This window comes from Coregonus clupeaformis, chromosome 8, assembly GCF_020615455.1.
Source record: "Coregonus clupeaformis isolate EN_2021a chromosome 8, ASM2061545v1, whole genome shotgun sequence".
NCBI classification, from domain to species: Eukaryota; Metazoa; Chordata; class Actinopteri; order Salmoniformes; family Salmonidae; genus Coregonus; species Coregonus clupeaformis.
The window spans coordinates 51,572,601-51,599,559 of record NC_059199.1 but is presented as its reverse complement, the minus strand read 5'-3'; the positions used below and the strand labels follow the sequence as shown (position 1 = coordinate 51,599,559).

Genomic DNA, 26,959 nt, shown 5'->3' with positions numbered 1-26,959 from the left:
TACAGATAGATAGAAACAAAAACTGTACTAGAGAGGTACAGAATAAGTTAGAGGAAAAACTAAAAGAACTGGAGGAACTTATTCAAAAAAGATCAAGTGTAATATATTATAAAAATAAAGTGAACTGGAATGAATATGGGAAAAAATTCACCAAATTATTTTTTTATCTTCAACATAGAAATACTACCAAAAGGAATTTACTTAAATAATTCACCAAACAATATTTTAAAAGAGGAAGCAAAGTACTTTAAGCATATGTTTTGTTTCAGTCTCCTCCATCTCCACTAACCGAAGGTAATTGCAAGGAATTGTTTCTATTAATAATGTAAAATGAACAGCTGTACAGAAAGACTCATGTGAAGGCCAAACTACCGAGGAGGAACTTCTTGATGCAATTAAAGCCTTTAAGTCAGGGAAAACTCCAGGGCTGGATGGCATACCAGTTAAGGTATATCAAACTTTTTTTTGATGTACTCAGAGGAACGTTATTAGCATGTTTTAACCACTCTTGGTATGGTAGACTATCAGATATTCAAAAAGAAGGTCTGATTTCACTATTACTGAAACAGGACCCAGGTGGTAAATATAAAGATCTAGTCTAGAGGCGTCTCTACAGCCTTGACCGGGAGACCCATGAGGCGGCGCACAATTGGCCCAGCGTCGTCTGGGTTAGGTGAGGGTTTGGCCGGCCGGGATTTCCTTTTCTCATCGTGCTCTAGCGACTCCTTGTGGCGGGCCGGGCGCCTGCAAGCTGACTTCGGTCGTCAGTTGGACGGTGTTTCCTCTGACACATCAGTGCGGCTTGGCAGGGTCGTGTTTTGGAGGACGCATGGCTCTCGACCTTCGCCTCTTCCAAGTCCGTAGGGGAGTTGCAGCGATGAGACAAGACTGTAACTACCAATTGGGGGTAAAAAAAAAACGTTTAAAAAATTTGAAAAGACAAGTGGAAGGGGGAGAAGGTAAGGAACCTGTCTGTCAGCCCTGCATTAAAGACCAAAATTGGTTAAAGAAAATTGTGATAAATAAAAAAGTATACAAGTTTCATTTAAGGACCAAAAAATTGACAGCAGTGCTATACAGGTTGCAAAATAGTTGGGAAGAGGTTTTCGATGTACCAATTCCATGCCACATGGTTAATGAACTGATACACAAAACGACGCTGGATTCAAAACTTAGAGTTTTTCTATTTGAATTATTATATACAATCTTGCAACCAATAGAATGTTATATATATATATGGGGGATACAACCATCCCAGCTCTTCAGATTTTCCTGCGAAAAGACAGAATCATTAGATCACTTTTCTGGTACTGCCATATGTAGCTTGTTTTTGGTCACAGAATGGCTGAAGAATTACAACATTTACCTGGAGCTAAGATTTGAAAAGTCATAGTCAATCGATCAATAATATAATAATACTCTTAGCAAAACATTTTATCTTTAATTTACAGCTGTAGAAACTAACGCTCCCTATACTTTCAACACATTTTTCTGCAAAAAGATGGGTAAACTGTGTTTACTTGCGTTAACCCTCCACTACACCACTGACTAGAATGGTACATTACAATGGCAATGTGACAATGTTGTCTATTTGCTACAAAAACACAGCGTTTGAGGAAAGAACAAACATCTCATTTAGGTCTATGAATGTTGAAATAAAACCTGTGTGTGTGTGCCTGCATTGGTGTGGGTCACTGTGTGTTTGTGTGTTCCTGGGTGAAGTGTGTGAAGTGTGTGTGTGTGAACGTACATGTGTGTGTGCGTGCGTGCATGTGTTCCGTGTGTGTGCTTTCCTACGAACATTTTAGAGGCTGTATCTGAGTGGCCCCCAGGGGAGAGAGCAGCCTCCTGAACCAGACTGACTGATAAGCAGTTCAATGACTTGGAGCTGTCTCTTATCTTTACCCCTCCCCCATCCCCCGCTCTCTCTTTCTCGCTCTCTCTCTCTTTCTCTCTCTCTCTCTTTCTCTCTCTCTCTCTCTCTCTTTCTCTCTCTCTCTCTTTCTCTCTCTCTCTCTCTCTCTCTTTCACTCTCTCTCTCTCTTCTTTATCTCTCCTCTCTCTCTCTTCTTTCTATCTCCTCTCTCTGTCTCTTTCTACAGTATCTTTTCTCTCGCATCTCTCTCTCTGTCTCTCTCTCTCTCTTCTCTCTCTGTCTCTGTCTCTTTCTCTCTCTTTCATCTCGCTCTCTCTCCCTCTCTCTCTTCAACCTTTTATTGAGAGTGTCAACGATTCCCCCCCTCACCATTCCCAGAGGCCTTGAAGTAGTGGCAGCAGCAGCATCAAACCTCTTAGGATTTTCTACATATTCTACATCCAGCCCTCCAACCTCCTATCTCTGCTCTCTCACAAGTAATGGCGGCAGAGTAAAATGAATGTGACAATATTGATGTTATTGCAACAAAGCTCATTGGAGTAGGATAGCAGGTGTCCTCTCCTCACAGGCATCTGCTTGCTCTCGCTCCCTCTCTCTCTCTCTCTCTCTCTCTCTCTCTCTCTCTCTCTCTCTCTCTCTCTCTCTCTCTCTCTCTCTCTCTTTTTTTTTTCTCTCTGTGTATTTATCCCCTCTCTCTCTCTCTCTCCCTCCGTTGGGAGTTCTTGAGGTGAGGTTAAACAGGCTGCAGTGCATCGATTGTTCGTAGTAACATGTATTTTGTATGAGTTTTGAATATTCTGCCGCTGTGTATTTGACCACAGAAAATGCCTCAGCTGAAAGGAGCATGCTGGGTTCATCACATTACAGGCCTAACCCGATAACCTGTTTGTGTGTATGTGTGTGTATGTGTGTGTGTGTGTGTGTGTGTGTGTGTGTATGTGTGTGTATGTGTGTGTGTGTGTGTGTGTGTGTGGGTGTGTCTGTCTTTCTCCCTCCTCTCTATCCCTCTCTCTTTCCCTCTTTCCATCTTTCTCTCCCTTTCCTCTATCCCTCTCTCTCTTTTCTCCCTCTCTCCCCTCTCTCCCTCTCTCAGACAGTGCAGGCCAGACAGTAAGACGACGGAAGGGACATTATCAGTCAGCCAGGTCGTTCATTATGACGTTTGGTTCCACACCACTTTAACAGCACCCTAACTGCAGATGAGTGTCTTATGACCTCCATTATCCTGCCACAGTTTATAACTATGTTAAAGAGGATTTAGCACTAGGGCCTGATGGTTCCTCCACCTCCACCACACCACCGCTCCTCCCCACTCGTTTCCTACAGTACTCCTCATCCGGAGGGAGATAGACTGGGGAGGAGGGAGACAGACTGGGGAGGAGGGAGAGGGCAGGGAAGGAGACAGACTGGGGAGGAGGGAGACAGACTGGGGAGGAGGGAGACAGACTGGGGAGGAGGGAGACAGACTGGGGAGGAGGGAGACAGACTGGGGAGGAGGGAGAGGGCAGGGAAGGAGACAGACTGGGGAGGAGGGAGACAGACTGGGGAGGAGGGAGACAGACTGAGGAAGAGGGAGACAGACTGGGGAGGAGGTAGACAGACTGGGGAGGAGGGAGACAGACTGGGGAGGAGGGAGAGAGCAGAGGAGGAGGGAGACAGACTGGGGAGGAGGGAGACAGACTGGGGAGGAGGGAGAGAGCAGAGGAGGAGGAAGACAGACTGGGGAGGAGAGAGACAGACTGGGGAGGAGGGAGGCAGAATGAGGAGGAGGAAGACAGACTGGGGAGGAGGGAGACAGACTGGGGAGAAGGGAGACATACTGGGGAGGAGGGAGACAGATTGGGGAGGAGGGAGAGAGACTGGGGAGGAGGGAGACAGACTGGGGAGGAGGGAGACAGACTGGGGGAGGAGGGAGACAGACTGGGGAGGAGGGAGACAGACTGGGGAGGAGGGAGAGAGCAGGGGAGGAGGGAGACAGACTGGGGAGGAGGGAGACAGACTGGGGAGGAGGGAGACAGACTGGGGAGGAGGGAGGCAGAATGAGGAGGAGGGAGAGAGCAGGGGAGGAGGGAGACAGACTGGGGAGGAGGGAGACAGACTGGGGAGGAGGGAGACAGACTGGGGGAGGAGGGAGACAGACTGGGGAGGAGGGAGAGAGCAGGGGAGGAGGGAGACAGACTGGGGAGGAGGGAGACAGACTGAGGAGGAGGAAGACAGACTGGGGAGGAGGGAGACAGACTGGGGAGGGGGGAGACAGACTGGGGACGAGGGAGGAAGAATGAGGAGGAGGGAGAAAGACTGGGGAGGAGGGAGAGAGCAGGGGAGGAGGAAGACAGACTGGGGAGGAGAGAGACAGACTGGGGAGGAGGGAGACAGACTGGGGAGGAGGGAGACAGACTGGGGGAGGAGGGAGACAGACTGGGGAGGAGGGAGACAGACTGGGGAGGAGGGAGAGAGCAGGGGAGGAGGGAGACAGACTGGGGAGGAGGGAGACAGACTGGGGAGGAGGGAGGCAGAATGAGGAGGAGGGAGGCAGAATGAGGAGGAGGGAGAGAGCAGGGGAGGAGGGAGACAGACTGGGGAGGAGGGAGACAGACTGGGGAGGAGGGAGGCAGAATGAGGAGGAGGGAGAGAGCAGGGGAGGAGGGAGACAGACTGGGGAGGAGGGAGACAGACTGGGGAGGAGGGAGACAGACTGGGGAGGAGGGAGACAGACTGGGGAGGAGGGAGACAGACTGGGGAGGAGGGAGACAGACTGGGGAGGAGGGAGGCAGAATGAGGAGGAGGGAGAGAGCAGGGGATGAGGGAGACAGACTGGGGAGGAGGGAGACAGACTGGGGAGGAGGGAGGCAGAATGAGGAGGAGGGAGAGAGCAGGGGAGGAGGGAGACAGACGGGAGGAGGGAGACAGACTGGGGAGGAGGGAGACAGACTGGGGAGGAGGGAGGCAGAATGAGGAGGAGGGAGAGAGCAGGGGAGGAGGGAGACAGACTGGGGAGGAGGGAGACAGACTGGGGAGGAGGGAGACAGACTGGGGAGGAGGGAGGCAGAATGAGGAGGAGGGAGACAGACTGGGGAGGAGGGAGAGAGCAGGGGAGGAGGAAGACAGACTGGGGAGGAGAGAGACAGACTGGGGAGGAGGGAGAGAGCAGGGGAGGAGGGAGACAGACTGGGGAGGAGAGAGACAGACTGGGGAGGAGGAAGACAGACTGGGGAGGAGGGAGGCAGAATGAGGAGGAGGGAGACAGACTGGGGAGGAGGGAGAGAGCAGGGGAGGAGGAAGACAGACTGGGGAGGAGAGAGACAGACTGGGGAGGAGGAAGACAGACTGGGGAGGAGGGAGACAGACTGGGGGGAGGGAGACAGACTGGGGAGCAGGGAGACAGACTGGGGATGAGGGAGAGAGCAGGGGAGGAGGGAGACAGACTGGGGAGGAGGGAGACAGACTGGGGAGGAGGGAGGCAGAATGAGGAGGAGGGAGAGAGCAGGGGAGGAGGGAGACAGACCTGGGAGGAGGGAGACAGACCGGGGAGGAGGGAGACAGACTGGGGAGCAGGGAGACAGACTGGGGAGGAGGGAGACAGACTGGGGAGGAGGGAGACAGACTGGGGAGGAGGGAGAGAGCAGGGGAGGAGGGAGACAGACTGGGGAGGAGGGAGACAGACCGGGGAGGAGGGAGACAGACTTGGGGAGGAGGGAGGCAGAATGAGGAGGAGGGAGACAGACCGGGGAGGAGGGAGACAGACTGGGGAGGAGAGAGACAGACTGGGGGAGGGAGACAGACTGGGGAGGAGGGAGACAGACTGGGGGAGGGAGACAGACTGGGGAGCAGGGAGACAGACTGGGGAGGAGGGACAGAGCAGAGGAGGAGGGAGACAGACTGGGGAGGAGGGACAGAGCAGAGGAGGAGGGAGACAGACTGGGGAGGAGGAAGAGAGCAGGGGATGAGGGAGAGAGCAGGGGAGGAGGGAGACAGACTGGGGAGGATGGAGACAGACTGGGGAGGAGGGAGAGAGCAGGGAAGGAGGGAGACAGACTGGGGAGGAGGGAGACAGACTGGGGAGGAGGGAGACAGACTGGGGAGGAGGGAGACAGACTGGGGAGGAGGGAGAGAGCAGGGGAGGAGGGAGACAGACTGGGGAGGAGGGAGAGAGCAGGGGAGGAAGGAGAGAGCAGGGGAGGAGGGAGAGGGCAGGGGAGAGCAGAGGAAAGGCAGCCAGCAGCCTGAGGACAAGGGCTTTGTGCTGGAAATCAGAGAGATTTTAATGGGGTAAATCCATTTATTTTTTCTTGTCCCTGGCCTGTTTAAAAATAAAAATAAATCTTACCATCTACTCATAGGATGTGTGCACTTGAAAGTCCTGCACGAACATTGTCTGATATTTTTCTGTATTTAGTACGGATGAAAAAGTGCTCTAAGGTTTGCTCGATCGATACTCAAGGCTAAATGAATTAAGAGGATACGAAAAGAAGAGAGAAAAAACATCCATCTAATCTTAGAGATATCATTCAGCAGTTCAAGGACAGTATTTGCGTATGAGGAAAAGTGGGTTGAGCCATTAACATTGGTTGGAGAGAACATTCATTTTCTTTCACTGAAATCTCAACTATTTCCTCTCAAATGATGTCTGTTGAAAGAAAGACTACAAGTGCTTGAGAGAAATGGGAGGATGAAAAGTAAAGAAACAGAAAAGCGGAAGTATATGCGTACATGTATGAGGGTCCATTAACATTGGTTGGAGAAAACATTGAAGAGAGGGTGTTGTTGTTGATGTGAGTTCATTCCGCTGCATTAGTTGGTATTGAACAGAAAATAAACACTTGCAATTCAACAGAACTACTAGTCAATCATAGCATATTGGATGTACAGTATTATATATAGTCAGGAGCGCAACTTTGGTTTTAGAAGTAGGGGGGACATAACTGGGGTAGATCAGCTTTAATATTGCAGATAGATTGTGGCTTCCATCAATGTAATTGTCTGCATCATTTCTAATCCCCCATATATTTTTTTACAAATATATTTTCCTTTATTATTTTCCCCTAACCCTACCATCCCTCCCCTAATTGGAGTAAACTAATGGACGACAACCTTTAGGCTTCTACTTCCAGCTTATAGATTTTACGGACACAGTATATTTTACAATAGTTATCTTTTGTTTGTTTTTAGTCCCATCCTTCAGCTCCACTCAACCCCTCCCATCTATCTCTGAACACCTTCCAGTTTTGATTTATTTTTGCCATATATTTTTCAACTGTGCTGTGATGTTTCACAAAACCTTTCTATTCTCATAGATTCTACATATTATAAATTAAAAATAAACGTTTTTGCTAAGAGTATTGTTATATTATTGATCGATTGACTATGACTTTTTAAATCACCCAGCAGTGCTATTTACAGAGGGGGACATAACTTGGCAGGCGGTCCTCCCATTTTTTTGGGCATCTAAAGCACATTTCCTGTATTTCTACACAATCTAATATGACCCGTGGCCCTTCTAGCGTCTCTATTTACAACAACAAAAAGTAAGCAAAAATGCCCACAGTCATCAAGCTAGGTAAGAGATTATTAAATATGTTTAAGTGATTGATAAGACTGAACTACATCCATGATAATTAAATAATCGATATTATATTGCAACTTTAACCAATAGCCTAACAAATGAACAACTCTTACAAATAAAGTACAAAGACAACTTTTGATTGTCTTTAAGACAGATTTCAGCCTGACTGCCCAGCCAACCCGAGCCGCCTACACGCCAGACCCCCACCAGTCTAGTCAATAACTAAATTCTCTCCCCAATACAACTTCCTTCCCATCTTTTTTTTATGTCTCAAGGGAAAGGTTTGGAAAACAAAAGTTGAATGAAAACACACATACACCTATACATTAACACACAGAACAGTACACCCTCCATATAATTCATATCATAGGCCTAATATAATATATAATATGCCATTTAGCAGATGCTTTTATCCAAAGCGACTTACAGTCATGTGTGCATACATTTTTACGTATGGGTGGTCCCGGGGATCGAACCCACTACCCTGGCGTTACAAGCAACATGCTCTACCAATTGAGCTACAGAGGACCAGTAATAGCACTGTAGAGCTCTTTTTACTTGCACACAATATAGCTGGGTCACCCCGTCCTGCCCCTAGGGGTCCACGGCCCTGTAGCGCCCCAACCCAACACACCCCACTCAGCTTTACGATCTTAGTGAAACATTCATTATTGGTTTCAGGCGTGTTAGGCCAAGGCCAGAGTGACAACAGTACAGCAGACCCCCAGGGCCAGGACTGAGCAGCCCAGCAGCTAGGAATTGCCTAAATAGGTATCTCCTTTTGTCGTACTGTATTCCATATAAGGCATCCAGACCTTGTGAAAGTTGCACAGTATACCCTTAATCTTAAAACAAATCTAGTGATACTGTATATAATTTGACATTTCTTCCATACATTGTTGGAGGATAACCAACTTCCAATTAATGGCAATGCATTTATTAGCCACTATAATTGCTCTTCTGATAACATTCTCAAGTATCAACATTTCCAAGCAAACAAAAACAGGGAGAAGAGAGAATCTGTAGACATGCTGAGATAAAAGAACATACTCTTTGCCAGAATTCAGTCAGCCTTCACAAGACCACAACATATGCAAATACAGTGGGGGAAAAAAAGTATTTAGTCAGCCACAAATTGTGCAAGTTCTCCCACTTAAAAAGATGAGAGAGGCCTGTAATTTTCATCATAGGTACACGTCAACTATAACAGACAAATTGAGAAAATAAAATCCAGAAAATCACATTGTAGGATTTTTTATGAATTTATTAGCAAATTATGGTGGAAAATAAGTATTTGGTCACCTACAAACAAGCAAGATTTCTGGCTCTCACAGACCTGTAACTTCTTCTTTAAGAGGCTCCTCTGTCCTCCACTCGTTACCTGTATTAATGGCACCTGTTTGAACTTGTTATCAGTATAAAAGACACCTGTCCACAACCTCAAACAGTCACACTCCAAACTCCACTATGGCCAAGACCAAAGAGCTGTCAAAGGACACCAGAAACAAAATTGTAGACCTGCACCAGGCTGGGAAGACTGAATCTGCAATAGGTAAGCAGCTTGGTTTGAAGAAATCAACTGTGGGAGCAATTATTAGGAAATGGAAGACATACAAGTAACATCAGTAACACACTACGCCGCCAGGGACTCAAATCCTGCAGTGCCAGATGTGTCCCCCTGCTTAAGCCAGTACATGTCCAGGCCCGCCTGAAGTTTGCTAGAGTGCATTTGGATGATCCAGAAGAGGATTGGGAGAATGTCATATGGTCAGATGAAACCAAAATATAACTTTTTGGTAAAAACTCAACTCGTCGTGTTTGGAGGACAAAGAATGCTGAGTTGCATCCAAAGAACACCATACCTACTGTGAAGCATGGGGGTGGAAACATCATGCTTTGGGGCTGTTCTTCTGCAAAGGGACCAGGACGACTGATCCGTGTAAAGGAAAGAATGAATGGGGCCATGTATCGTGAGATTTTGAGTGAAAACCTCCTTCCATCAGCAAGGGCATTGAAGATGAAACGTGGCTGGGTCTTTCAGCATGACAATGATCCCAAACACACCGCCCGGCAACGAAGGAGTGGCTTCGTAAGAAGCATTTCAAGGTCCTGGAGTGGCCTAGCCAGTCTCCAGATCTCAACCCCATAGAAAATCTTTGGAGGGAGTTGAAAGTCCGTGTTGCCCAGCGACAGCCCCAAAACATCACTGCTCTAGAGGAGATCTGCATGGAGGAATGGGCCAAAATACCAGCAACAGTGTGTGAAAACCTTGTGAAGACTTACAGAAAACGTTTGACCTGTGTCATTGCCAACAAAGGGTATATAACAAAGTATTGAGAAACTTTTGTTATTGACCAAATACTTATTTTCCACCATAATTTGCAAATAAATTCATTAAAAATCCTACAATGTGATTTTCTGGATTTTTTTGCCTCATTTTGTCTGTCATAGTTGACGTGTACCTATGATGAAAATTACAGGCCTCTCTCATCTTTTTAAGTGGGAGAACTTGCACAATTGGTGGCTGACTAAATACTTTTTTTCCCCACTGTATGTCCCCTTTTGTGCTTTACACCTCCAGCAGAATAATACCATTTCTGAGTGCATAATATTCCGTTTCACAGTATGTTCTATGGATGGTTTTAAACTGCAGTAATTTATTTCTGAGATTATATGAACATGACTGGGCATTCTAACATATCTGTATCAATTCATCATCATCAATAGTGTCTCCCAGGTCTTCCTCACATTTTTGTTTGACATGTTTTGCGTCAACTATTGATACAGTTTGGAAATCAACTTTGGAGGTTTGTCAGACTGCCTTAAAATAGCATCTGGCTTGTCCAGTGTTTGCTGGACAGAGAGAATAAAAATTCACCTCACCTCTGTCACAGACTGGTCTTCCCTGGCTGCCTGACCCTGCTGAGAACCCTGTCACCATCTGATCCTCCTATAATGAGGCATGACAAATAATTACCTTGGTGTACATTTATACATTATATTATCCAAGAATAAAATCAATGGTTCAATAATTGAAATGACCATTATACCCAGATCCCAGACTGTAGCTTTAAGCTTAAGATGCTGTCCTGTAGCTACTGTAGGTCTACCAATCAATTTAAGATGGAACTTTGTATCATTCACTGAATACAGTGCATTCGGAAAGTATTCAGACCCCTTGACCTTTTCCACATTTTGTTACGTTACAGCCTTATTCTAAAATTGATGAAATTGTTTTTTCCCCTCATCAATCTACACACAATACCCCATAATGACAAAGCAAAAATAGGTTTTTAGAATTTTTGCAAATGTATTAAAAATAAACAACTGAAATATCACATTTACAAAAGTATTCAGACCCTTTACTCTGTACTTTGTTGAAGCACCTTTGGCAGCGATTACAGCCTTGAGTATTCTTGGGTATGACGCTACAAGCTTGGCACACCTGCATTTGGGGAATTTCTCCCATTCTTCTCTGCATTCAAGCTCTGTCAGGTTGGATGGGGATCGTCGCTGCACAGCTATTTTCAGGTCTCTGCAGAGATGTTCGATCGGGTTCAAGTCCGGGCTCTGGCTGGGCCACTCAAGAACATTCAGAGACTTGTGTGCTTAGGGTCATTGTCCTGTTGGAAGGTGAACCTTCGCCCTAGTCTGAGGTCCTGAGCGCTCTGGAGCAGGTTTTCATCAAGGATCTCTCTTTACTTTGCTCCGTTCATCTTTCAATCGATCCTGACTAGTCTCCCTGTCCCTGCCGCTGAAAAACATCCCCACAGCATGATACTGCCACCACCATGTAGGGATGGTGCCAGGTTTCCTCCAGGCGTGACGCTTGGCATTCAGGCCAAAAAAGTTCAATCTTGGTTTCATCAGACCAGAGAATCTTATTTCTCATGGTCTGAGAGTACTTTAGGTGCCTTTTGGCTTCCGTCTGGCCACTCTATCATAAAGGCCTGATTAGTGGAGTGCTGCAGAGATGGTTGTCCTTCTGGAAGGTTCTCCCATCTCCACAGAGGAACTCTGGAGCTCTGTCAGAGTGACCATCAGATTCTCTGTCCCTTCTCCCCCGATTGCTCAGTTTGGCCGTGCGGCCAGCTCTAGGAAGAGTCATCCATTTAAGAATGATGGAGGCCACTGTGTTCCTGGGGACCTTCAATGCTGCAGAATTGTTTTTGTACCCTTCCCCAGATCTGTGCCTCGACACAATCCTGTCTCGGAGCTCTACAGACATTTCCATCGACCTCATGGCTTGGTTTTTGCTCTGACATGCACTGTCGACTGTGGGACCTTATATAGACAGGTGTGTGCCTTTCCAAATCATGTCCAATCAATTGAATTTACCACAGGTGGACTCCAATCAAGTTGTAGAAACATCTCAAGGATGATCAATGGAAACAGGATGCACCTGAGCTCAATTTTGAGTCTCATAGCAAAGGGTCTGAATACTTATGTAAATAAGGAATTTCTGTTTTTCTTTTCTTTTTTATACATTTGCAAAAATTTCAAAAAATCTGTTTTCTCTTTGTCATTATGGAGTATTGTGTGTAGATTGATGAGTAAAAAATAATAATTGTATCCGTTATATAATAAGGCTGTAACGTAACAAAATGTGGAAAAGGGGAAGAGGTCTGAATACTTTCCGAATGCACTGTATACTGCAAAATTCACCTCAGATCCGTAGACTGGTCTTCTCTGGCTGTCTGACCCTTCTGGGACCCCTGCCACAATCTGATCCTGCTAAGACATGATGAGCATAGTGTTGTGTACTGACTGCACTAGAGGGCTGCATTCCCGCGGGATGCCTGCGGACCTGAGGGTCCCGACAGAGATCATTACGGCATGGTTGGCATTTTTCATGCTGCAGGCGGGAACGGGTGGTCAAACAGACGACTTTGGAATGAAAATATTTTTGTTGTCCCACAGATTATTTTTAAATGGTCCTCTTTCTGCTTTGTATGCGTTAGCCTACCTATTGTATTAAAAACACATATTTTTCGCATTATTCACACACTCTGCTTCAACTTCAGTAGCCTACCTCTCCTAGTTGGGTGTGAGAATTCAAGTGCGCCTAGTATGTGTGGTCTCATTGAACTAGACTAGGCTGCCTACATGGGAGGAGAATCACGTGGCAGTTAACTTGAATATGAAATTAACTTAAATATGATTAGACTATAGTTTACTGCAGTGTCTGTAAATAAATATTTATAATGAAAATAAGTGGAGGGCGCTCAACCAACGTGAGTCGAAGTGCAATCCAAAAATGTAATCATCATTGAAAAAGAAAAGGCACAACGCACACATAGTGTCACGCCCTGACTCAGGGGACTCTTATATGTTGAGTCAGGGTGTGTATATTCTATGTTGTGTTTATCCATGTGGTTTATCTAGTATGTGTATTTCTATGTTGGCCGGTGTGGTTCCCAATCAGAGGCAGCTGTCGCTCGTTGTCTCTGATTGGGGATCATACTTAGGCAGCCTATTGGCTCTGTTGAGTTGTGGGATCTTGTTCCGTGTAAGGTATGTTGTGTGTTCTACCTTGGACTTCACGTTTCGTTTGTTGTTTTGTCGTTGTGTTGATAAGTTAATAAACATGTACGCATATCACGCTGCGCCTTGGTCTGACCCGTCATTAAATGAACGTGACAGAAGATCCCACCAAACGAGGACCAAGCAGCGTGCCCAGGCGGAGCGAATAGCCATGTCACAGGTGGGAAATTTGTGGTCAAGGGAAGAGATATTTGCGGGGAGAGGACCATGGGCTAAGGTAGATGCCCAGGCAGGAGAGGAGCAACGGCAACACAGAGGAGGCCGGTCGAGGAGGAAGCCCGAGAAGCAGCCCCAAGAAAATGTTTGGGGGGGGCACACGGGGTGGACGACGAGGCAGCAGGAGGCCGTGGAAGGGTGGATCTGCAGGTTAGGAGAGGAGGCCACCATGTTACGGGGGCTGTTGGTTCAGAGGGAGCAGGAGTTATTCGGTCAGAGGGAGGCGCTACAGGAGGCTAAAAGGGAGAAGGAAATAGTGGAGGCACGGAGAGAGGAGCTGGTTAGGCAGCAGAAGGAGCGGGGGTTAATAAAGGAACCCAGTCCTGCTCCTCGCACCAAGTCAGTGGTGCATGTCGCCAGTCCGGTCCGGCCCGTTCCTGCTACTCGCACCAAGCCAGTGGTGCGTGTTCCCAGTCCGGCCCGGCCCGTTCCTGCTCCTCGCACCAAGCCAGTGGTGCGCGTCGCCAGTCCGGCCCGGCCCGTTCCTGCTCCTCGCACCAAGCCAGTGGTGCGCGTCGCCAGTCCGGCCCGGCCCGTTCCTGCTCCTCGCACCAAGACAGTGGTGCGCGACGCCAGTCCGGCCCGGCCCGTTCCTGCTCCTCGCACCAAGCCAGTGGTGCGCGTCGCCAGTCCGGCCCGGCCTGTTCCTGCTCCTCGCACCAAGCCAGTGGTGCGCGTCGCCAGTCCGGCCCGGCCTGTTCCTGCTCTTCGCACCAAGACAGTAGAGCGCGTCGCCAGTCCGACCCGGCCTGTTCCTGCTCTTCGCACCAAGCCAGTGGTGCGCGTCGCCATTCCGGCCCGGCCTGTTCCTGCTCTTCGCACCAAGCCAGTGGTGTGCGTCGCCAGTCCGGCCCGGCCTGTTCCTGCTCCTCGCACCAAGCTAGTGGTGCGCGTCGCCAGTCCGGCCCGGCATGTTCCTGCTCCTCGCACCAAGCTTGTGGTGCGTGTTCCCAGTCCGGTACGGCCCGTGCCTGCTCCCCGCACCAAGATAGTGGTGCGCGGTGCCAGTCCGGCCCAGCCTGTTCCTGCTCCTCGCACCAAGCCAGTGGTGCGTATTCCTAGTCCGGTCCGGCCCGTGCCTGCTCCTCGCACCAGACCAGTGGTGCATGTGTCCAGTCCGGCACGGCCCGTGCCCGTTCCACCGGTGCCGGACAGCGGCTCCACTCCGGAGCCAGAGCAGTCCGCTCCACCGGTGCCTAGTCCAGCTCCGGTCAGCAGCTCCAGTCCAGACCATGACGTCAGCCCCTCTCCAGGTTTGGGGTCTCCCACACCAGGGTCCAGACAGGGCCTAGAGTATCGTGGGAGGAAGGAGAGGGGAAGCAACGCGCCGAGGTCCAGACCAGACCAGGGGCGCAACAAGGAGGCGGAGAGTAAGAGGTCGTCACGCCCGGAGCCGGATCCGCCTCCGAGGCGGAATGCCCACCCGGCCCCTACCCTGTTAAGTGAAGGTTGTGCGGTCGGAGTCCACACCTTTGGGGGGTACTGTCAGTCAGGGGACTCGTATATGTTGAGTCAGGGTGTGTATATTCTTTGTTGTTTCTATGTGGTTTATCTAGTATGTGTATTTCTATGTTGGCCGGTGTGGTTCCCAATCAGAGGCAGCTGTCGCTCGTTGTCTCTGATTGGGGACCATACTTAGGCCGCCTATTGGCACTGTCTAGTTGTGGGATCTTGTTCCGTGTAAGGTTTGTTGTTTGTTCAACCTTTGGACTTCATGTTTCGTTTCATTTGTTGTTTTGTCGTGGGTTTATAAGTTAAATAAACATGTACGCATATCACGCTGCGCCTTGGTCTGACCCGTCCTTGAACGAACGTGACACATAGGTTAGGCTACTATGGTGAGCGAGCGTTGCGCCTTTTCATTTTCAATAAGTATGGATTAACCATTTATTTGTCTCTGCTTGCAAATCGTCCTCCTAAAAGGTAGGCTATATCCTATAGGACTATGCAAAATGTAGCAAGTGTCGCTGTCATCATTCTTGCTGCTTCCAGTTCAGTTGCCATACCTGCGAGACCAGGTGCGTGTGTGGTCTCAATAAAATAGAGTAGGCTCTAGCCTATGTATAGAGAAGCACAGGGCAGTTATCTTTCCAAGTAAATGTACTTCCTAAATAGGCCTATGATTAGGCTATAGTTTACTACATTGCCTAGTAATAGGCCTAAATATTGATCACCCAACTCTGCTGTCTTCAAACTACATCTAGCATTTTGGCTGATATAGCCCAGTAAAACAATGTAAGGGCCAATCTCTGGTAATTTAACCTATTTCTTAAGTTATTTTTGCGCATTTGATATTGCCCATAGGGTGCAAAATTGCTGGGACCATGGCTGGCAAGTGAGCTGTGTCACATACGCCTAAAATTACATGGCGGGACTGCGGTTGAGTTTGGGACCAGTTCTTGCGGTAGCGGGTGGGAGTCGGACAGAAAGCCAGTGGGTGTGGGCTGGAGCGGGAGGAAGAAATCGGTCGCAGACATCTACTGTGCACCATGACAGTGAAGCCTGTAACTTTAAAGCTGTTTATTACTGTGTCAGTGTGAAAAGTAGGGAATTAGCTAGGGAAACTGACAGATCAATAACGTTACATTGACATACTGACTAATACAACTCACATTGCACTGAAAAAACGTCAGAATATCAACCTTCAATCGTTTGGCCGATGATTTCATCGTTTGATTGAGGCAAGAAAAATAGCTAATGTAAGCCAACTTTTGGCCAGCTCTCTACAACTGTTGTTATAGATAGTAATAATAGCCACCTCATATCGCTATCTGACAGATAACTAGAGGCTAGAGCTGACCTGGCTGTGGTAGCTACTCACTAGCGTAGATTACTAATTTACCTCAGTCGAGAGGGGATGAAACATTTGCTAACGTTACATGTCAGTTACAATACTAGTTCAGCACTGCGAATAAACACTAGTTTCGGGGGTTTTCTGTTAAGTTAAACAGCAGTTACCTTGCCAGCTATAACAGTCAACTAAAGAGTAGCCAGTTTCTGTTCTGCTTCCTTTTACAACTCAGTTAAAGAGCACAACAAGTGCACACTATGTTCAACTCTCCCGTACTGGTCCAGCCAGCCTTCCAGAAGCTTTGCCTTCACACAGCCTGTCAGCCCGCTCTGTGGTGTTCGCGTGGTGCTAAATCCAGTCGGATAAACACTCCAAACAGCCTACCCGACCACTCGGAGGCGTCTGCATGGTCCTAAAGCACACCATTGCCAAGTTTTGTATCACATTCCAATGATAAAACTGGGGGGGGACAAAAATGCAATTTCAGAATGTTGGGGGGACATGTCCCGTCCCCAGTGAAAGTTGCGCCCCTGTATATAGTGCTTTTCTAGGACCCACAGGCATGTAGTCCAATTAAGTAAATGTTATATGTTTTAACGCTTACATTGAGTGCACCTGCTTTTCAGTATGAGTCTGATTCAATCAGTGCCATATGTACACCATAAGAGGACATTTTCATTTCGATTTTGCAGGAGAATAGGAATTTTCTATACTTGTTGCGTTTTCTACACCCACCGTGTTTACTATAAACTTTCTAACAGTTTTCTCTCTTTTGTGTGTCTCTATTCCAGCTCCTTGGTGGATTATTGGTTCAACGACTCAGACTGTGAATGAACCCTGGACCCAATCTCCATTATTATCCAGAATGCATCCTAGGAGGACCATGAAGGGGCTTGCCCCACAGAGCCCATCCCAGGAACAGTAACCTCTGTCTGGGTCCCACCCCACCCGGATGGCCTCCCAACCCCCCTGTGAAGCAGTCCGCCCCCTCTCAGCAGAGGTGCAGCCGAGGCCCTCCACCCCAATCTCGCCCCTCGCTCCAGTCCTCACTCCGCTCTGTCCATCTCTAGAATGAAGACAGCCAGTAGGGCCCGGCCCCGCTCCCCTAGCCCCCAGCCCCGACCACCACGCTCCCCCAGTCCTGGCCCCCAGCTCGTCCAAATGAGGCGCTACAGGCCTGGGGTCGGGGTGGGGGTGTACCCCTTCCTGTTCCCCTCGGTCATCAGCACTCTGCCCCTGGCTAACCGGCGGGCTTCTCCCCCGGCTCTGAGGCTGCAGGTCCAGCAGCCCTTCAGCAGCGGTAGTACTCCATCGCCTGCAGGTGAGTCCTGTCTGCAGACAGCAGTGCAGGGTCCTGTCATGTTTGGGGCTTTCAGTTAAGAAGCAGTCATTAAGGGGCCTCCCCCTGCATCGCAGTGCTTGATACATCACTACAGACCCGGGTTCGATCCCATGCTGTGTTCAACCATCCGTGACCGGGAGTCCCATAGGGCGGCGCACAATTGGCCCAGCGTCGTCCGGGTTAGGGGAGGGTTTGGCCGGGGGGGCTTTCCTTGGCTCATCGCGCTCTAGCGACTCCTTGTGGCGGGCCGGGCACCTGCAGGTTGACTTCGGTCGTCAGTTGAACAGTGTTTCCTCTGACACATTGGTGCGGCTGGTTTCCGGGTTAAGCGGGGGGGTGTTAAGAAGCGCGGTTTGGCGGGTCATGTTTCGGAGGACGCATGACTCGACCTTCGCCTCTCTCGAGCCCGTTGAGGAGTTGCAGCGATGAGACAAGATCGTAATTGGATCGCAATTGGATATCACGAAATTGGGAAGAAAAAGGGGGTAAAAATTTTTTATATAAAAAATAAAATAAAAATCGGGATACTTGAGGATTTTGACAATGAAGCCCTTTATCTACTTCCCCAGAGTCAGATGAACTCGTGGATACCATGTTTATGTCTCTGCGTGCAGTTTGAAGGAAGTTGCTAACTAGTGTTAGCTCAATGGCTGGGAGTCTATGGTAACTGCTAGCTTGCTAGTTAGCATTGGCTCGCGAAACTACCTCTAACTTCCTTCATACTGGAAACAGAGAATGTATTGAGATAGTCTGGATAGTTTGGTTTGGGAAGTAGCCCCACATGCAAGCCCTCCTCAGCTTCTTCTAAATTATACATCACCTATTTTTCTGTATTCACTAGGAAACTAAGACAGCCATGGAGTCAGTCAGCTGCTCAGAGGTAGGAGTTGAAAGAGAGAAGAGAGGAGAGGAAAGAGAGAGGAGAGGAGGAGAGAGAGTAGGAGAGGTTGATAGAGAGAGGAGAGGTAAGGGAAGAGAGGAGAGGAGAGAGTAGGGGAAGTCAGGCAGACTAATAAACATATCCGCCAGTAAATAATCGTGATATAGACAGAGTCGTAGAGTAGTAGATTATATTCACACTGTAATTGGCCCCTAGTGTCTCTCTGCACCACACCGATGAGACACTGTTTGCGTGTGTGTATGTGTGTGTGTGTGTGGGTGTGTCAAAATATCACAGCTGCAGGGACATTTTGACAGTCAGTGTCCTGGGATTGTGTTCCCCTCCTTTGTGCCACTGTTTCCTAAACCTACTCCTACACTCTGATCCCCTGAACCCCCAATCCGGCTCCAGCAGCTTCACCCCAGGGTAAAGCTCACTGCCAACCCAGAGAGGAGGCACTCTGAGGCAGCCTGAGCCCGCTCCTTCCTCCCTCCGGGGTGTAGTGTAAATAAAAATAACAGCATGAGAATGTCATGTCGCTGCAATTAAGTTCAGTCTCTCACTCTCTCCATCACTCTCTCCCACTCTCTCCCCCTCTCTTTCTCCCTCTCTCACTCTTTCTCTCCCTCCCCTCCCTCTCCCTCTCGCTCTCTCTTTCTCTCTTTCTCTCTCTCTTTCTCTCCCTCCCCTCTCTCTCTCTCTCTCTCTCTCTCTCTCTCTCTCTCTCTCTCTCTCTCTCTCTCTCTCTCTCTCTCTCTCTCTCTCTCTCTCTCTCTCTCTCTCATGCTCTCTCTCTTTGTCAAGCTGTTCATACTGTTGCTTTCTGCTAGCCAAACAAAGGATTCTTAGACAACCTGTTTATTCTCTTTACCTATTTTACACAGGAGGTTGGTGCCACCCTAATAGGGGAGGACAGGCTCGTGGTAATGGCAGGAGCGTAATAGGTGGAATGGTATCAAATACATCAAACATGGTTTCCAGGTGTTTGATGCCATTCCATTTAATCCGTTCCATCCATTATTATGAGCTGTCCTTCCCTCAGCAGCCTCCACTGCTGTAATACAGTTTTTCTCAATTGCTAAAACACAATTTCTGAAACCTTGCTCCATTTCCTGAAAACATTCAACACAAAACCTCATCTTCAAGCACTATTTACAAAACCTCTGACTCCTCTCGCAAAATGAAACATTCGCCTCAAAACAGTTTTACCTGTGTTCAAAATCCAACACTCTCTAATCATAAACAAAGTGATCAAAATGATATACACTCTCAAGCAGTCAGTAAACAATACACCGAAAAATAGAAAACACATTGTTCAAAACTACAGTTCTCAGGGAGAAGTACATTTTTAATCTCAAAACAAATTTCATATTTTTCCGTCATTGTCTTTTGATGAACGAAAACATGTTCTATCATAGTAGCTCAAAATTGATCAGAAATTACTACTCTGCTTTGCTCTTTGCAATTTTATTTTTTGTTCTTCCTCCTCCTTGTACCCCTATTTTTACAGTACTGTACCCTGCAACAAACATCAAACCATGAAACAACAGTTAAAAGAACAGATCTTCCTTTGGAGTCTTTTAGTGAAGCTCTGGCTCAAAGCTGTTTTCTTACACACCGATTGGAAAAATTAAGATTCACAACGACGTCTTTCTGATATGCGTCTGAACTTTTGCCGTTGAGTGAAGTGAGATGAGAAGAGATTGTACTGTAATCAGCCAAGTCGTAGACTATGAGTGTGGGCAGGTGCGTATATGTGTGTGTGTTTGTCGGTGCGTGCGTGTGTGTTTGTCGGTGCGTGTGTGTGTGTTTGTCGGTGCGTGCGTGTGTGCTGAGATATTTGTGTGTGTGACGGTGAGACAGTGGGCAAGCAGATAAATATAGCAGAGATGAATCGGTGTGTCCCAGACTCCCTTGGGAGGATCACCTGATCAACATGTATTGTTGTTTGTACTCTTCTTTGGTGGTGGTCAGGTACTCCCCCTGGCCCCCCTCTCTCTATCTCAGGTACCCCTACACTACACTAAACCTCCTCTTCTGTCTCTGTCTCTCAGCGGGGGGTTGCAGGGAACTCCTCTCCTCACTCCACACCCTAGGGAGCTCCAATGATCCAGTCAAGATCATGAGTGTATGTGTAGTAGAGAGAGAGAGCATAGTCAAACACACTCACATAGACACACAGACATTCTCCATTTTGCTCTTTGGCATCAACTCAACTCGCCGTCCATCAAACATGGAGGTGGAAACATTATGCTTTGGGGGTGTTTTTCTGCTAAGGGGACAGGACAACTTCACCGCATCAAAGTGACGATGGACGGGGCTATGTACCGTCAAATCTTGGGTGAGAACCTCCTTCCCTCAGCCAGGGCATTGAAAATGGGTTGTGGATGGGTATTCCAACATGACAATGACCCAAAACACACGGCCAAGGCGACAAAGGAGTGGCTCAAGAAGAAGCACATTAAGGTCCTGGAGTGGCCTAACCAGTCTTCAGACCTTAATCCCATAGAAAATCTGTGGAGGGAGCTGAAGGTTCGAGTTGCCAAACGTCAGCCTCGAAACCTTAATGACTTGGAGAAGATCTGCAAAGACGAGTGGAACAAAATCCCTCCTGAGATGTGTGCAAACCTGGTGGCCAACTACAAGAAACATCTGACCTCTGTGATTGCCAACAAGGGTTTTGCCACCAAGTACTAAGTCATGTTTTGCAGAGGGGTCAAATACTTATTTCCCTCATTAAAATGCAAATCAATATATAACATTTTTGACATGCGTTTTTCTGGATTTTGTTGTTGTTATTCTGTCTCTCACTGTTCAAATAAACCTACCATTAAAAATATAGACCTATCATGTCTTTGTCAGTGGGCAAACGTACAAAATCAGCAGGGGATCAAATACCTTTTTCGCTCACTGTATATAAAGTATTGCTATAGGATGGATTGAGTTCTATATTAAAATGTGGCTATTGATATGTAGCCTGGTGGAACCCGATATGGGCCTCAGTATGGTTTTAAAAAATGACATTGCTCAGCATGTTGAAGGCTGGATCCTGTCTTCTCCAACATTCTATCTTCCACCTCTCTAGCTGTCTGTCAGAGTTTCCTCTTTCTGGGCACCTTCTCTTTCTCTCTATCCCTCCATCCCCACTCCACCAGGCTGACAGGAAGGTTACCTCGTCTCTCTCTCTCCATCTGTCATCCTTCATCCCTCTCTCCATCCCTCTTTCCCCCTGGTCTCTCCTCTTATCAGTATGTTACCTGTGCATAACCCTGGGTCTGTCTGCTCTGCGTTGCTCAGTCTTTTCAAAGCCTTCATCTGACAAAGTGGAACCAGAATGTTCAATCGGAATGTTGTTACTTTCCCGTCTTCCAGGGAACCTGCTTCTAACAACATCCATTTTCAGTGTTCAGGAAATGTTCTAAGAAGAGCGGGAGATATTTAGAGAGATTTTAACTGCCACATTGGTATTTTGCTTTACTTTCTTATTCAACTAAAAGCTCTATTTTCGGAAGTGCATCAGAATACCTATTGGTTGTTGACCTTGAGTGTTTGAGAAATGTTTTGTCATACTGTGGTAGTCTTTGTGCTACTGAGAGTTGTGTGGCCTGGGGACACAGTAGGTTACTGAAAAATGTATCTGGTATTTCACTTTTACAGGTTACTTTAACTCTGAGATGGTGTTTACACAGCTTTCATTTCACTGAAATTGTGATCGCAATTATTTTTCTGGTGTTTTAAGTGTAGTAGAACCACACCCCTGCGGGCCACACAATGCCATGAGCTCTAGGGGGCCCATAATCAAAACGGCGGTTTTACACACACACAGATACAGTACACACATACACACACATACACACGCACACATACAGTACACGCACTGGCAGAGCATGAATAATGTAGATTTCTCTCATTACACCGCTGTGCGCTCCAGCTAGCTAACCGTCTGGATTGAAAGTCAATGTGCACTCAAGTCAATGCCGATGACTGTGAGTAAAGCACCACTCCACAGAGAGGGGGAAGCGAGAGAGAGAAGGAGAGGGAAAGAGAGAGAGAGAGAGAGAGGGTGAAGGAGAGAGAGAGAGAGAGAGAGAGAGAGAGAGAGAGAGAGAGAGAGAGAGAGAGAAGGAGAGGGATGGGGAGAGGGAGAGAGATCTGGAGAGAGAGGGGAATAGGGTGAGGGCGAAATTGATAGGGAAGGTCTTGCTCCTGTATGTAAACTATTGTTGTCTGTCTGCACACGGCTCTTACTCAGTCTCAGTAGGCAAACACAACAGGCTAGACCAGTTCAGTTCTCTGCAAACAGAGCACACTAACTCTGAGAGAACAGAACAGCTGTGGGATACGATTGCAAACACGCATGCACGCACGCACACACACACACACACCACACACATACACACACACCTGAGTCATAATGATCTGTGTGTGCAGTGATTGTATGTACACTACCACTCCCTCCTCCAGTTTGCCCACAGTTCAACCTGCTAGCAGTAGCAGATATACCTTAGAATCCCTCCCCTCGCTGTTGTTAATACATAGAACCCCACACACACACCATAGGCTTTGGCTAACTATGTTTAATACATTACCTATATTTTGGATAGCTCATTTTATATTTTGACCGTATATATACTCTATATTTTTATATATTTGTATTACTATTTCATATGTTAACCCTTCGTATGTGAGAGTCTATATAGTGTTTCCCTATGCAGCCTTAGAGGTAGCTACAGACTGCTCTTCCACAGACCGGCCAGTCTGCTCACACATACACATCTGGCAGACATCTGGCTCGGGCTAATGAGAAGGTCTCAGTCTCTTCACTCTCTGAGTCTCTCAGATCTCTGCCAATCAATCTGCTCCGTTCAACTTGATATTTTTTATACATCAACAAACTTCACTAACAGTTGGGTACTTTAAATAATAGCTAACATGATGAATTCAAAAATAAAGATGAGGTGAACAATGCAAAACTCAAACAAACTGAGTATGGGGGGAACAACAAGATTTCAGTTCCTCCACAGATGAATCCTCTTCCCTTACTGTTTTGTAAAGATGCAGTTCCCCCAGGTCACGGAGAGGGCAGTGTATGTGTGTGTGTGTGTGTGTGTGTGTGTGTGTGTGTGTGTGCGTGTGTGTGTGTGCGTGTACGTGCACTTGCGTGTGTGTGTCAGTGTGTGTCTGAGCATGAGGATTCACTTACCAACAGAGTAATAGTATGTCACTTGCACTGAATGGCAACATCACTCCAAATCCATGTTAAACTGATTGGGAATTCCTTGCAAGAAGCCTTCCTGCCTCCTCCACTGTTGGTTAACTTAACATTGTTGTCAACAAAACAGGACAGAATTAGTTGTCTTTCTCTTTAGAAACATGGACACCACATTAATCTCATTTGTCCCTCAGTGTTAGAAAACAAATCTCAAACTCATTTGAGATTCCTGGTGTGTAGCATTGGGTTCCTCAACTGTTGGTTATTAGTTGTTGTTTTATTTCTCTCAAATTAGATACACTACCGTTCCAAAGTTTGGGGTCACTTAGAAATGTCCTTGTTTTCGAAAGAAAAGCAATTTTTTTGTCCATTAAAATAACATCAAATTGATCAGAAATACAGTGTAGACATTGTTAATGTTGTAAATGGCTATTGTAGCTGGAAACAGCTGATTTTTAATGGAATATCTACATAGGCGTACAGAGGCCCATTATCAGCAACCATCAGTCCTGTATTCCAATTGCACATTGTGTTTGGTAATCCAAGTTTATAATTTTAAAAGGCTAATTGATCATTAGAAAACCCTTTTGCAATTATTTTAGCACAGCTGAAAACTGTTGCGCTGATTAAAGAAGGAATAAAACTGGCCTTCTTCAGACTAGTTGAGTATCTGGAGCATCAGCAGTTGTGGGTTCGATTACAGGATCAAAATGGCCAGAAACAAACTTTCTTCTGAAACTCGTCAGTCTATTCTTGTTCTGAGAAATGAAGGCTGTGTGTTTGTGTCTATGTGTGTGTGTGTGGTGTGGTGTGGGTGTGTGTGTGAGACAGAGAGAGAGGCTTGCTGTTACAAAGCAGTCCGGAGAGGAAAGGGAGCATCACATCTCTTTGTTTGGCTGCGCCAGAGATGAGGCTCGCTCTCTAAAGATTGTGCTTTTCGGTGTTGTGGGGGAGGGGATATTTGAGGTGGTGGGTGGTAGTGGGGAGAAGGAGGGGGTTCTAACTTAACCACGAGGGAAGATTTCATCATGGAAGGGAAGGAGGAGGGAAGGAAGTAAAGAGACTGGGAAGAATGAAGAGAAAGCAAAGTCAAACACAGGACAGCGCTTGCTAACTTACAGTTGATGGGTTGATATCATTTGTTGGTGTGTTTTAGGATGTATTTGGCAAATGGTGACATTGGCCTTGAGTAAATAAACATTCAATTAAAATATTTTAGAGACATACATCTGCATTTTGTTAACTCTGTATTAGTAGGTCATACTGGTTTTCTACTTGGTGTTAATTATTGAATATGGTTCAAATAGAGTTGGATCATTACTGTAAAAGAACCTCTTGCTTTATGTGAGGTTTTACTTGATGAATACAGCTATAGGCCTGTAAAGAACCACAAATAGAACCCTGTTGTTATGGTACTGTATATATGGAGTGTGTGCTGTTTGGACAGAGAAAAAGCTTCTGTTGAGAAGAGCCTCCTTCACACTCTGTTTTTCTGCATTTGATCTAGGAAATTTATATATAAGTGGTATTCCTAAGCTCCTCACAAAATAGGTTTTAATGCTCTTTTCTGTGTATGAAAGCAGGAGCTATAGTGTGTGTGTGTAGAGCACCTCTGTAGGTCTGCTCTCAGAGATAAGTAGGAAAGATGTTTTCTTTCATTCAGAGAAAAGGAGAGGGATCCACTCTGTTTTAATGGACAGGGAATAGTCCTAGATATCCAGAGAAAACACTATCCATTTTACCAACGTGCAAACACACACTTGAAAATACAATCATACACACACACTCATTCTTTCTTCCCAGTGCATCAGTCATACAGAGGTCATAAGGACAGTGTGTGTTCCAAATAGCTAGTTCCCACAGACTGTCAAAGCCCTGCTGTCTCTCTTATGATTAGTCATGGTGGAGCACACACCCACACACACACACACACACACACAGACACACACACACACACCAACAACAGTCCGCTATATTTAGCCTCTGGCCACACTGGGAGTTCAGCTCATCAATTAGATGCCTGTGTAGCTGTGCATGCAGCGTCTCTTTGCTCAACAAACCTGTGGGACTGGAGTGGAGACCGTTGGCAATAAGGTTATCAAGGCTGCTGTGGGAACATATATAGAGGCTCCTTTCTTAACATTAGGCATTCCTTTTGCTGGCACGCACACACACACACACAGTGGCTGATTTCCACCAGCACACACATAGGATGAACAGACCCCTTGTAATTGAGTGAGTTAGTCTTGGTTGGAGTCCAATTGACTGGAGCTGTGTTGGTGGAGCGGGACGAACAAAGGACTGTTTGAGTATGTGTGTGTGTGTGTGTGTGTGCGTGTGTGTGTGTCTTTGCAGCAGTACAGACAGAAGGATTGATGCAACAATGGGTAGATGGATGAAACAGCGTTGGACAATAACAACTTCAATAAAAGACAGACAGAGGAATGACAAACAGTTTGGTAAAATGTTGATGGGTTGGCTCTCAATAACCGCGTCAGCAACAGAAACATTGATTAATCAATCCAACCTTTAACTCATTTGTTGTAAATGTCACTAAACAAGCAAACCTCCATGAGTGATGAAGAACAGAACACTGTGAATGCAGTATAAATGTTCTATTGATTGAATTGTCTGTGTCTTTGTATCTCGATACCTTCATACCTTCAGTACACAATTTGCAGGTCAATATGATACAATATACAGAATACAATTCATAATTCTGGCAACTGAAAATAAACTCACATACAGTATAGCATAGCTAGATCTCTCTCTTTTTCTCTCTGCCCCCCTCTCTCTCTCTGCCCCCCCCTCTCCCTATCTCCCCTTCTCTCTCTTTCTCCCTCCCCCTCTCTCTCTCTCTCTCTGCCCCCCTCTCCCTCCCTCGCTCTCTTTGCCTACCCCTCCCTATCGCTCTCTGCACCTCTCTCTCCCCCCCTCTCTCTCTCTCTCTGTCGCTCTCTCTCTCGCTCTCTTTTTCTGCCTACCCATCCCTCTCTCTATCTCTCTGTCTGCACCTCTCTCTCTCCCTCCTCCCTCCCTCTCTCTCTCTCAGACAAAGAGCTGACCCAGTGCCCTACACCTGCTCAGCAGTGAGAAAGCTCTAACAACACATTTACTGGGTCATTGGTGGAACCTGCAACAGTCATAGAACGAGCTGAGAGCTGTGCTTTTCATCCCCAAAGTTTTGTTGTTATAGGAAATGACAGAGAGATAGGGCAGCATAAGTAGTTGATGTGTTGGGGGAGATGCTGAATAAAAACAAGGTGGGGGATGGAAGAGAAGAGAGGGAGAGAGATAAATGCAAAAAAGATTAGCAAAAAAATTAGTGGAGTCGAAAGTGGGGTGGGGGTTGGGGAATACAAAGTGAGAGAGACTGGAAGGCAGAAGGGGAAGGGGGGAGCTGGAGGAGAGGAGAGGAGGATAGGGGAGAGAGCAGGGAGAGAGAGAAAGGGAAGGAGTGAGATTGAGAGATAAATGGGGAGAGAGAGAGAGGGGGAAAGCCTCTCCTCTCCTTTCCTCTTCTCTCCTCTTCTCC

The 26,959-nt window shown here is 47.0% G+C and overlaps 1 protein-coding gene across 1 annotated transcript in view; it reads left to right on the top strand.

Moving 5' to 3' along the window:
* LOC121571919 (retinoic acid receptor beta-like) overlaps positions 1-26,959 on the top strand; it is a 225,515-nt gene that overhangs the window by 77,587 nt on the left and 120,969 nt on the right. The window contains exon 2 of the mRNA XM_041883715.2: positions 16,782-17,311. Coding sequence (XP_041739649.1) covers positions 17,062-17,311 — 250 coding nt within the window. The 5' untranslated portion in view covers positions 16,782-17,061. The remainder of the gene's footprint in view (positions 1-16,781; positions 17,312-26,959) is intronic.